Below are 12,987 nucleotides of genomic sequence, written 5' to 3'. Positions count from 1 at the left end.
AAACTATGTACTAGATTCAGCCACATGATGAAAGCACATGATTAAGAAAGTACAACCAGATGATAAAAGTCAGCTTGTTCAAATTTCAAGTACATCATGCAGTGGGTACAACTCTAGAGTTTGCATCACTTTACATATAAGCATAGAACTGCCCTTAAAAACAAATCATACCTAATTCTAATTTTTCTAGCTAAAATAGAAGGAATTTCTTTTGTGTTATTTCAACTGATTAAATAACCCCATGCTCTTCAAATGTTCTTATCCTGTGTCACTCCCTCTTCTCTTACATATAAATTAGCATACGTGGTCAATCAAAAACTATGAACAAGGGGTTTTTTAAACTTGAGTTTTCTAAGCTACACTGCTTATCAATGTGGGCTAATATGTAATTTTAGACAGTTCTTTTCCTCTGAAACCAACCTGCTCAACTGTAAGTAGGTATTCATGTGGCCTTACAACCTCATCACTGTAGTCTTTAAACACTGCATGAACCTTACTAGTTTTAAAATCATTTTCTGCCAAACAGATATGACAATCAGTTTTATATTTTATTGTTTCCCTTTAATAACATTTACACTCATCTCGGAAATGGAAACTTCTAAAAGCAAGTGAAGAAAGTGAGAAACTCTGAGACATCAACAAGTTTAAAAGAGGAAGAATAATCCTGGTTACTGTTGAAAATGTTTGCTTTACTAAGCAAACTTCCTGAGTAAGGTAAGGCAAGGAAATACCTTGCTATTTGTTGATCTAGTTGCTTGATTTATATTCAGGAGGAGCAGTTTTATGAATAGAGGATACAGGATGAGGAAACAAAAAAAGGGGGTGGGGGTATTATAAAGCTAACTTATAGAGCTTCCAAAACACTCTGTGTATTCTTGTGCAACGTACATTAAATGACTATCCCTACTTTAAAAGGCTAATGATATAAATTATGAGTAGGCAAGAAAAGGCAAGTCAAGGGGAACAAGACAGATTGATGCTAATTGCAAGGCATGAAGAAATGTTAGCTGCATTTGTGTTTTCCTTAACCTTAGAATGGGTTTGTCAATGCATTGCAGAGTAAGTAACTTCAAAAAAGCAGGTTTCTGGGGTGGGCTTGAAAAACATTTAAAGTGATTGTTATCAGAAGAGTAAAGTGAGAAGTGGGGTAAAAGTAAAGCGTAAAGATTGAATGATCAGATGTTTGGGTATGAGTGAATGGAATTCAGTAGTTTTGGGGACTGGGGTTCTTTTTGGTGCTTATCTTTGAAGAAGTAAAGAGTGATGGCTAAATTGTTTTGCCTCAATACTAGGGATAATGGGAAAAAAGGGAAATCTAGAGCTTGGAGAAAAATTGACAGTTTTTACAGAAACAATGAGATCTGTTTTGCTGATTACACTCGTATTTAGTTTTCTCAGGTTAGTTCAAAGTCAGGGGAAAGAATACATACAGCTCCTGTGAATTTGCCCTTTTAAGTTAGGGAAAGTGTATACTGTTTGTTAGGCATTAGTCTGGGCCAGATGATGAACCAAAATGTGCTCAAACACCTCTGAGCATGCAGTGGAGCTATGAATGTGTACTTACCTAAGGAGACAGGGGAATTGTGTTTCATCTGTTGAGAAATAAATTGCAACTGAAAGATTCAGAAACCATCAGTGAAAATTACCTTTGGTTCTGTAAAAGAGATAAGTTGGTATATATGATTCACTTTTCAAAAGATTTGTTCCAAAACAAGGATAGTGACCGTATTTTACAAATTACCAGTAGCATATTTTATATATTGTCTTGACATTGTTGTTCTTCTCCTTATGGGCTTATACTGACCCCTCCTATTGCTGCAACGCCCTGCTGTGAAAGCAACGGTACAACAGCAAAGGAATATGAGAGAAGAGCAAAGAATCACAGGAATCAACCAGACACCCAAAGCTGCAGCTTCCCATGCAGGTGCCTCATTATCTGAAGTATAATTCCTACCACTGTAGCCTTTGGTTTCATTTAAGTGTTGCTTACTGCTGTTCAGACGAGGAGGAGTGGCCACGTGGGATAGTACCTCAGCAGACTTGGATATCAAAGTTGAATATACAGGCTTCTTGTCTGAGCTGGTGATTGACTTAGTGCTTACTGAAGTGCTTGTCCTCTTAGCGAAATGATCATCTGGTAGAAAAGTTTCTGCCTTGGAATAAGTAGTAACTTCAGTGTTTTGGACTGTCAGGCTTGTGCTGGAGGTGTAAGTGTTTGCTGTTAATCCATGGCTAGCGGTAGAAGATGCAGTTTGGAGCAGAAGAGAACTCGATGTGGCATTATGATGCTGGCATCCTTCCCATTCGGTGGTCTTTGTGCTGTTTTGCCTTTCATATTTACTCGGTGAGGAGTGAGTTTTTGGCTGTTTGGATGTCAGTTTTTCAAAAATAAGAAGATCTGGATCAATCCCTATTAAATCATAAACATTGTTAGTTTATGTGATAAAAGCTCATCTGCACACCCACAAAAGGAGCACATAATACCCATCAACACCTTTTGGACTGGGGGTGTCACTGCCTAGGGTTGTGGGACATCTTACGGGATGCAAGGGAAATGCATTTTGGAATTGCACAGGCCTTACTATGGAATGCTTAGCAAATGAACCAAAAGTGAGGAAAGGGAGGGATGTAAGCTAACACGGAGTAGCGGAGTCTCAGCAAGCTGTCTATGTGTGCACATGTATGTGTGACAGTCTGCCCCAGCAACTGGAGGGTGGCTGCACCCTCGGGGGCTCATCCTTGGGAGACGGGGGTCCAAACTGGACAGACTGAGCACCTGAGCCAAGCTGCTGGGGGAGATCGCATTGTGTGTATATGTGTGTATATATTTTTTCACCAGCAGATCTCCATCCTGTGCAGCCAGAAAACGCAGGATGAGGCTCTTGGTGCTCCCTGTGTTCATGTGTCTGCTTTATGTGTTTGTCTGTGTTACTTTGGTATGTGAGCCCTTTGGTATGTGCCTAATAGGAATAAATTTTCAGGCTTCCTACTGGTTGGATGTGGGGACATGGAACAGTGGCAGCCTCACCTCTCAGTCTTTCAGATCTGGTATGGCATTTTGCCCAAGCATAATACTGATTAGGTACTCAGAGCATGAATCTTGAGAGCAGGGTGTATCTTCAAGGTCCTTTCTCATATATGGAATGGAAGAAAGGGGGGAAGTATTCTCAGAAGTAGGTATATTAATGAAAAAGGAAAAAAAGTCTTTTGCTTTTTTAGCAATGGATGTTACTTCAGAAGATCTAGCACAGCAACTGACCTCGTATAATTTTAAGATTTCCTATAGTTGCTATGTTTTCAGCCTTTTTAAATGAAATGCTTAATTACCTGTTGTGATGTTGTACAAAATGACATTGATTTTAGCCTTTAGTATGCAACTTTCCAAAGCTGGGCAAGATATGTGCAGGCAATTCATATTCTCATTAATAGCTCCATGGTAGAAAATTGCTAGATTGCAGGAAACTATAATACAAAAAAATAAGCTTATCAGCATAATTACAATTGCATGTTATTATGTTGTTTAGCATCAGAAGATCATTAATGCTGGGCAGCTCCATAGTACTTTAAATGTGTGATTCTCTCATTATCATCCAAAGTAATTAAGCATCCAGTCAGAAAAGTAAAACTACTTATAATTATACGGTTATTTTACATCTGGAGAAAACGAATAGAATAGCCATCTGAATTATATATGTGTCTGATTAAACAAGCTTTAGCTTGTATTCTTCCTACCAGTTGCTTTCCTTCACATCTCAGATGCAGTGAGTGGAGCATTTCCAAAAGTAAAGTTACCAAGGAAGACACTCCTAAAACATACTCCTACAGTGTATGAATGGAGTGTGATACAGAGAAAGTAAAGTCTTGGGCTTAAGACATGCAATGATTTTTCTAATTTTTATTCTGAGTCTTGAGTTTACAAGGCTAGGGTAAAGGGGTTGCCAGCTGAATAACTATTATTATTTATTGATGTAACTTTGTCGTTCATATTAATGTTATACCTGGGTTGCACCAGAAACATGGTGTAAACACAGAACAAAAAAGTGCTAGCTCCAAGAAAATAAATATTCTTGTATTTCAAAGAAGGACAAATTGTGTGTTTCCCTTTTCCCCCTGACTATGTCCTAGTCTAGAACCATACTCTATGGAGAAGAGCCCTGTTGGAATCACTGTCATTGATTTTTCTCTACAGGAGTAGGTGGTGTTGGATACTGAAGAGTTATTGTTTTAATGTCGGCATTAAAACATAAGCTTTGTAACAGAGATCTAAACTTTCAAAGCAGACCCTGGGATTTTCATGAAAATCTTCAAAAAAAATCATATTATCACATTCTTTTCTAAGGAACTGAAGATGGGGCAACAGTTACAATGTGCCTCTGCTTTTCTGCCTCAAAAAATACCTTTTTTTTTTTTTTTGCATTATTTCATCTTCAAATAAAGAAAGGTTTATATAAAAATTACCAAAAATGCTTTTCCTCATATGTTGTGATGTATATCAATGTATGCCACGATCTTGGTAATAAACACTCACCATTCCTCAGAAGGCAGCAGGTTCTGCTGCACTGCTGGGGTGAGACTTCTTCATAAATCTTCAGCACCTGGGCTCCCCTCTTCTGCGATTCCTGCAGGTCGATCAGAAGACCTGGGAAGCGTCGGATCCAGCAGTTCTTGTAAAAGGTAGTGGGTGAGCAGAGAGAGTCTGATTCCACAGCCAAACCCAGAACCAACAGCACTTCTGCTACTGCCACCAGCAGAACCATTTCTTCAATGTAATGAGGCTTATTCAGTGCTCTTTCTCCTCTATGGATGCACTAAAGTTTGGACCAGCCTCTTAAGAGACAATCTCTTGAGCGATGAGGTTACTGCAAATTCTGCCAGGGACATAAGCCAAGGGATGTTTCTTCCAAACAATTCCCATGGTGCTGTTCAGGCAGCTGCTAGAAGGAAACAGCCATTTCATGAGCTACACACAATTGTAACAGTTACTATTGTTGTTCTCTAAATTATTTGGAGACAGTTTTTGAGAGACAAAAGGCACAGGTTGTGTTTAGTTCTTCAGAGAATTTGTTTCTTTGGTCTCCAGTTTGTGTCTCTGGTCCTTCTAAGAGCAAACTAGGCAGACAGCCTTACCATCGGTGAATAATGGTATGCTCAGCATATTGTTTCACCTCATCTCTGAAAGTATGCAGTACACTCGAGAGCAGGAAGGTCTGCCACTTTGTTCAGGCACACTATTACACTCAACACAGAAGACACAGCTCAGTTTAGTGTCTTAACTTCTTCTGAATTAGCTGGTGGCCGCAAATACAGTTTCCTTCTTCACTAGCAAACTGAACTATCTAATTCTGTTGGCCAGTCAGAGGTGGAAATTTGTTCCCTTTCCCTACTCTGTTTTGGTTGCAAGAATAATACAATTTTATTTGCAAAGATCTGGGAATAGATGAGTATGACTGCAGAAGGCTATAATATATATTAATCTCTAGACCAGATGGGTAATCGAAGTCCTGCCTCTAATAAGTTTGAATATTGAAAGATAAGAATATTGAGCAGTCTGTATGGATGTTTCTACTTATGTTTAAGCTTGGAAAAGGCCTGTGAAAGAAAGATAATACAGTTGGCATATAGGGAGGAATTTTTGTAGCACCTGGTCTGCAACCTGAAACTCCACAGTGTTTTGTTTCTTAAGAGGATCCAGACTTATCCCTGATTCCCACTTCTGTATGCGTTTCATACAGAAAGGCTTTAAAATATTACAGTGCATGAGTTGATTTAAATTCAATGGATTCTATAATGAGGTTGAGAGAATTAGGTAGAAATATAGTTGTCTACAAAAAAACTGAGTGTTGAATATATAAAAAATGATTTAGACTGCATTATTTTCCTTTAAGATTAGAATCAAGGAATTTTCCCAGTTCTACATGAAGTATAGATCAGTTACATGGAGAGGGGGAGCCTCAAACTCATTTTAATTCTTTAGTCGTTATAGCTGGTGTTTGTTTTGCTAAACAAGGCCCCCAGTTTGGAAATGAGCCAACATGTATACAATTTTTGTTCCTTACATAGCTCCTTAGAAGGTAATAAAGCTCAGAGCAGGTTAACTCCTGTTGATCCAATAGCAAGATCAATTTATTCAGTGAAACTACTGGCTATAATTAGGAGGATTCCAAATAACTGTTTTTATGCAGACTGCATGTGTGTTGTGGGGAATGCATGAATTAAATTGTAACGAAGAGCATAAGTGGGCAATTCTTTAAGCCTCTGTCCTGAAAACCAGCCCTTGGTACTTGCGTTGTTTTATTTAGTTTTGGTAGTTTGATGTGCTCTGTTTTTATTTTCATCTCTGTGAAAATCATGACTTACAACCTTAAATATGTTTCAATACACCTAATAGTTTGCATTCAGTGGGCCTGCACAGGGATGTTTTCAGACATTTATCTACCATTGCCAAAAGCACTACTGACAATGTATTTTTCTAAAACCTCTGTTTCAGCTTTCCAAATATTCTGAGGCGTCAACTGATATGGGACACACTCAGAATTTTGAAAGATAGGCCTGTATTTTGGCATTACTGACAGCATTTAGTAGGAATTTTGGATGTATTTATTTTATTCTGTATGACTTGCATGCAAAAATCTTGGTTCCTGATTGATTTTGTCACTCCTACTCTTCCCATATCTCCAAGAACAGAACTATAGAAGATTCTCAGTAACTGAGGGAAGCATTTAACAAGGAGATTAAACTGATACAAAACAGTATTTATACTGCGTGCATGAGCTTTAATGGTATATGTATTTGTAGTTCCATAAGGATTACGCTGTCTCGGTTCCTCTGTTTTTGTATATTTAATGCCTTGCAAAGTGTGTAGCTGACAAATGTGTTCACTTCTTCATTTTCAGGAAAACAAGTAATAATAAAGGGCTAGCCCTGTGACCTACTTCAGTTACCTGGACCTGAAATACCATACAATTTCTTTGATTTCAGTGGGGTTCTGCCCAGACATTAGGATGAAGTGTGAGACTGGATGTTAACATGCCTGAGCATCTAAGCATCTTTCAGAACATTCAATAAGTTTTTCTTTGGCACGTTTTGAATAAAGTAACAAATTCTCAAGTACCTGTTACTTACACTGAGGCAGTCACCAAACACAGTAAAGTGAGAGTACTTACTCTGCACAGTATTTAATTATGTCTTTTCAAAACCAGGCTTGGGTAACCAGTCCTGTTGTGTACAGATCTATCTGTTTTCAATGTATATTTAAAATCTCTTTTTCTTTGTTTGCCACTGTTTGCCACTAGACGCTGCTAGTCTTAGTACCTTCATGTTTTTATTCTCTTCTGCTGCGTGCTTCAACCAAGCAGCCTTTTTCCTTTTCATTACTTGTCATTCTTTCTCCCTTCTCTGTTTCTGAATAAACTGTAAGAGCAGAAATAGCTGCAGGGAAACTTTTCATTTAATGAAATATAAAGAGATTGAAATAACTAAATAAATGGTTGCTTTAGGCAATTTCATTTTAAAACTGGAAAGTTCTGTCAAATCTCAGCCTTCTGCCAGCTTCCCCATAATTTCACTTCGACTTTCCTATGGGAAATGCATACATATAGTTCAATGCTAAAGTTTTAAATCACAATCATTTGCAAGAAGGAAATACTCAAGTCTTACCTGGAAACCAGTGACCGACTGTTCCATGTGCTCTGCAAGGAGGGATCAAGAGACTGTTACTGTTAGTGAGGAGTCTATGGCCAGTACCAGACCAGCACTTCATGTTATTTAGTAGTCTTTTCATCTGTCTTCTCAAACTTCTTCCTGGAAAACAAAAAGGCAGTTGCCCATTTTCTGTGAGAACATGGGTGTCTTTGCAGACCTTTCAGTAAAAGAGATATAAATGTCACAAAAGAGGAGAATGATCTTTTTAATGATTCTTATAAACAGAAACAGTACCTGAAGTTTTCCACCTGGGCCGACAGTGATAATGGCACAATCCAAGAGCTTCCCAGCACAAAGGATTCATCATAGGCATTAACTCTTTTTTTGCCAAATATAATCAGACTCTTTTTCACTATAAAGTAACAGATATGTATTGATATTTGGAACTATATTTAGCTTATATGAAATATATTGTTCTAGTACTCAGAATATGTAAAAACCAGAAAAACAGTCTACATACAGGAAAGCATTCCCAAAAAGGATGGAAAATGCCAAGGCTTTGATTCTGTTGTCAGATCAGCACATCTGAAACTACACTGTATGCTGGCTTTGTTCATGGGTTATCTGTTGTCCATGCTGGTTGTGTCCCACGCTTCTCTACTGACTCTACTGAAGTCCCCTCTCAGCCCTAATGGGGGAGAAAACTCCATGTCCTGGGTCAAGCTGAAGCTAGTTGAACAGTGGTGGGAGACAGTGGTGTTTGTTAGTTGCTATGTCCCAGACTAGTGCCTGTCTTTGATAGTTTCTCCTTTGTTCTGCTCTATCAGTGGTGGTTAAGCCAATATGACCAAAGAGGGACACATCCCTCATGTAAATACAGACTGGACAAGAAAGTTGGGCCTCTTGCCTGCATCTTCCCTTTCCCAAGTAGGCTATAGGAGAGAAGTGAGAAATACCCCAAGGCCCAGAAGTGTCAATGCAAAGTTCCTTGGTGCTGCCATGATGATGCAGAAGTACACAGCAAATGATTGCTGCTAGCACAGACCCAGCCTGTCTTGACATGGGAAGAGACCAGCACTGACTGTGTAAAGCACTTCTCTGCTACAGTTAAAATCAAACATATTAGCTTAAATCATCTGTGGTTTAGGTTGTCTGTGACAGAGCAGTTGAAAGATGACAACTACCAGCTGTGAAGTGAGACCAGTTTCCCAGATGAGACGAGAACCTGCCTATGTCCTCCTTTGAACATTGGTAAGCTTATTAAATGAAATGTGCAGCATAATCCCATGCAACGTCAACAGGAATAAACTAAGTCAGTGGAGCTCTGTGCCTGAATTGTGCTCCAAGTGAGTAAATTTGATTGCATGCCTGTGTTGAAATAATTTTTATCTTGTTTTTCGTAGACATGTCCATATGTTTTCCCTTTATTACAGCAGTGTTGAAGTCAAAATTTTACCTAAACTAAGTATTATGATATGAATGAATCACGAAATCATGAAATCATGTAATAATGAAATGTATTTTCAAAAAAATCAAAGCAAATCATTTTAAAATTATTGAAATAATATGCTCACTTTGTTTCTTCTTTAAAATTTCCTTGAAATCAAAACGTTCTTGCAAAACATCCTAAGTCCAACAAAACAGCATTTTTTGAGAGAACTGTTTTTTAAAAAACAGCTATTAGTGGTCAGATTTTGTTTTGGAGCAATGTATCAAATTTTTAATGAATCTGACCTTCTTCAATGTTTGGGACAATTTGGTCCAAGACTCTGGTTTCAGACCCATCCCAGTAACAAAAAGAGGTGAAATATTACACTTTCTGTTCCTGGGACTTTGTGCAAACCATTTTTTAAACCCTTGTTTTAAAGTGGCTGCCAGACCCCAAGATCCTCTTGGAGCTTGGCTTCAGACTAATTCTGGTAAAACCTCTGCACAAATGCTGGAATCTGTGTGTTCAAACAATGAGCAACAGAAGTCTGAGCCAGATTAGATTTATACAAATATAAATCTACTGGCATATATATAAACTTGAGCCAAGGTTTATGACAAAAGGCACAATGTTTAGCAAACACCAATGAATGAATGCTGATTTATGACAGAACTTGAAAAGAGGCAAAGGGGATGGAGTTTCAATATTGTGATGAATCTTATATAGCTGGATACTTAGTAAAACTCTGCCACGTGGATTACCATTCGTCTTACCTAGTTATTATGTACTAAAATTCAGCTCTGCTGTCTGCACCAGGATTTAGAGATATATGCTGTTTTAAAAGCACCCAGTTTACTCTCATCTAAACAGCGCTACACAAGAAAATCCTGGCTGGGGATGCACGATGCAATTGCAAAGAATAAACTTCCCTAACAGGAGGTTCAGCAGCAGGCAGAGCCCTCCAGCAGCCCGACCCCCGTTCAGGTTTTGTTAGGGAACACTTATTTCACTGAGAGAGTTTCAAGGAAATTCCTTACTGGGTCTTTGGCATAAAAACCAGAACAGATTGAACGCCATTGTAACGATTTACACACTTATGCCTCCGTTCTGCTGTCTGGTGAAAGAACTTTCTCATGATCCACAGAGAATGCCCACTAACACACAGACTACTGGAACAGCCTTTTGCTGTCCAGACAGAGCTCAGTAGCACACACTTTAGTATTAATCACTCATAAATAAAATTTGACTGAAGCAAGGATAAGTTGAAAGTACTAGGTAATAAATAATCAGTATTCAAAAAAAAAAATACCACTCCAAATATTTTTTTCAGTAGTGTTACAACATACATTTGTTGCAAGGAATAAATATTAAATACTACCTCAAAGGCAGGAAAATTAAACAGAAAATAAGAAAGAATAAAGCCTAAACAAGTGTGATTACAAATGAGTGGTTGGTTGGTTTTTTTCATTAATAGTATTGCTAATTGGGTAAGAAGTGCATTGGGTAAAAAGTGCTTTCTTTGGCTGCTAATCTGAAAAAAGAAATTAGCTTTATTTATCAGCTCATCCTTCACAAATGATAGAGATTTCAGTTGAAACAAAGCTATGCTCCAGGCAGTTCCTCTCAGAAAGGCCAAGAGCCTTTAGAACACTGATATTTTTAATGCTGAAATACTGCAGGATATTTCCTATGTTCCACAGATGCTTACTTTGTATCCTGTGACAAGGAAAATACTAAACAATGGCAGCAGTTGGTGAATCCTTTCCAAAAGACTAATTCCTCTCTTGAGTAATTCCACTATCACTCAATGCACAGTTCCCTGGCAGTACAGTACAAATCCCTGGCATCTCAAAGGGAAGAATGTGGCACTTTATTTTTTATATTAGATAGCATGTATATTTTAAATATCCCAGTTTGGTTCCAGTTCACATTTCAGACTAGCAAGCCCGAAAGGAATTCAATTTGTCCTTTGGGTTTTTTTCCCTTGTATGTGGTCCTTTCCTTAGAGCATTCAGGTTGGTGTTACTTTCTGGTTCTTATGTATTATTCAATGTCGCTGTGTTGAATCAAGAGGTTTGCCTAAACCAAACACAAAACCACTGCAGTCTTCCTTTAGACGCTGTACTGGTGCTTAAGGGTTTGGTTCTCTGCTGCAGACTTTTTTCATGATCTTGGGTTTGACCCTCAAAGAAATTCAGGCTACATTTCATGTTTATGTAAACCAGGTTTCCTGCCAAGAAAAACATTTGTCATTCTGATTCCCCATCACTGGGACTTCTTTTACCCTGCTTTGCTGTGCCTTCTGACTTTACCAGTCTGGAGACCCATCCAGCTTACCACACAAAGCCACTGAGTGGTTCACAGAGGAAAAACAAGTGGCCATGGTTTTCTACTTGAAGTGAACCTAAAGTGTAAGCAGCTTTCAGTCTTAGCACACAGCGCAGGCTTGCAGCAGCCCAATACACATCCCCTGCCAGTCAGAAAGCATGAGCCAAGTTCCACACAAAACAGAAAGAGTGCTACTTCTGCGTAGTTATCTATAGCTTTGCTTTTCCTAGCAGTAGCTCCTCCTGGTTCTCTGTGTTTCCTTGCTTTAGCTATGCTGGAAAATCAGAGGGCTATAGAACGGTATGCCCAGGCAGAGAAAGGGTCAGAAACTTCAGTTTTCCATATCATGGTTGAATGGTCTCTTACAATGTAGCTGCTGTATAAAAGAGCTTCTTCCATTTCCAAGTCTTTCTGAAAGAAAAGAGAGTGATCTCTCTTCAGCCTTGGAAATAATTCAGGCATTAACTACAAGAAAACTGTTCAGGCACCAAGCACAGGAAAAAGTGTCTAGACTGTGAATCCCAAGCAGAAGTGTCCATCTCTGCTCTAGAGCAAGAGAGGGCTTATTGACACCCTCTGTTGTCTTCCCACTCCATTTGCTGGCACTTGAGAATCCTCTCCTTGAGACAAATTTGTCTCTCAGGCACTGTAAAGAGAGACCTGAACTATGTAAAACAGCTTGAAGATTTTGCCCCACAAGGCAAACTATAAAAGCTAGGTATTGAAAAGCTGAGCACAGTTACCCTTGTGTTCCTCTCTGTGTAAATGTCTTATTCATTTATTACACACTCATTTAATATCTACCATGATGCAAACTTGTTTTCATGTTCTTTCATGCTTCAGCATGTTCTTAAAGAGTGACAGATGGCCTTTCAAAGGCCATCTATATTTGTTTCAAAGATCATGCAAGTCTTTTATGGCTCTTCACTAGAGAATTCAACTTTGTAGCTCTACGACTAGAGTTCCATTTTTAACTCCAGAAAACACATTTCTGACTCTCTTAAGATCAACCAAGATGATTGCTGATGAAACAGTAAGACCTTTTCTTCAATTCCAGTATAATAATATGTACTATTGATCTTAGCATAAAACAGTATAGCTTTGGATTGGGAAAGAGATGGAATTATCTCTACAAAAATGGAACAAAAAGGTAGTCCTTGCCTTGGTGCATTCGCAGGATAAGTACTATATAAGCAGACCATACAAACCGACTGATTAGCATAGTAAAAACCCCAAGGGAACTACCCTGCCAGCATGCTCTGACTTAACACAATTGCCCAGTCCTAAGCCTGCATAAAGCACAGATAGCTGACAAGCAGCCCAGTCAAAACAATTGGTTAAAGAAACAATGAACACTCTACAAAGAGTACTGCTGATCCCTTGTGCATATGACAGGTTCTGGTGAAAGCAGTGTTCTCAAAACATTGTTGGCAGGAAGAAAATATGTATTAGTGCATGTCAGAACTGATCCACTCTATTAAAAAAACCTCATGGACTTGAGGTTTGGTGAGGAAGATGGACTTGAAATCCTTGTCAAGTAGACAGGTGCAGGCATACAGACAACAGGAAGGCACACAAGACAACAGAAG

At 38.6% G+C, this 12,987-nt stretch overlaps 1 protein-coding gene across 1 annotated transcript; it reads right to left on the bottom strand.

Moving 5' to 3' along the window:
• Positions 1–1,730: 1,730 nt before the first annotated feature.
• MANSC4 (MANSC domain containing 4) lies at positions 1,731–4,866 on the bottom strand. Its single transcript, XM_030479920.1, has 3 exons — positions 4,529–4,866; positions 3,328–3,462; positions 1,731–2,410 (listed from the first exon to the last, which is right to left on the bottom strand). The coding sequence occupies exons 1-3, from the start codon at positions 4,755–4,757 to the stop codon at positions 1,731–1,733; spliced, it is 1,044 nt and encodes a 347-aa protein (XP_030335780.1). The 5' UTR covers positions 4,758–4,866.
• Positions 4,867–12,987: the final 8,121 nt, after the last annotated feature.

This window comes from Strigops habroptila, chromosome 3, assembly GCF_004027225.2.
Source record: "Strigops habroptila isolate Jane chromosome 3, bStrHab1.2.pri, whole genome shotgun sequence".
Taxonomy (NCBI): domain Eukaryota; kingdom Metazoa; phylum Chordata; class Aves; order Psittaciformes; family Psittacidae; genus Strigops; species Strigops habroptila.
The sequence above is the reverse complement of the archived record's forward strand: the minus strand, read 5'-3'. Positions and strand labels throughout refer to the sequence as shown.

What these genes read in the sequence shown, in the direction of transcription:
- MANSC4 (XM_030479920.1), bottom strand. Translation starts at nt 4,757, where the DNA reads ATGGTTCTGCTGGTGGCAGTAGCAGAAGTGCTGTTGGTTCTGGGTTTG. An exon ending in CTGCTGCCTTCTGAGGAATG is followed by an intron (nt 3,463 to 4,528) that starts GTGAGTGTTTAT and finishes TTTGTATTATAG; the next exon opens with TTTCCTGCAATCTAGCAATT. An exon ending in TTTGTACAACATCACAACAG is followed by an intron (nt 2,411 to 3,327) that starts GTAATTAAGCAT and finishes ATGATTTAATAG; the next exon opens with GGATTGATCCAGATCTTCTT.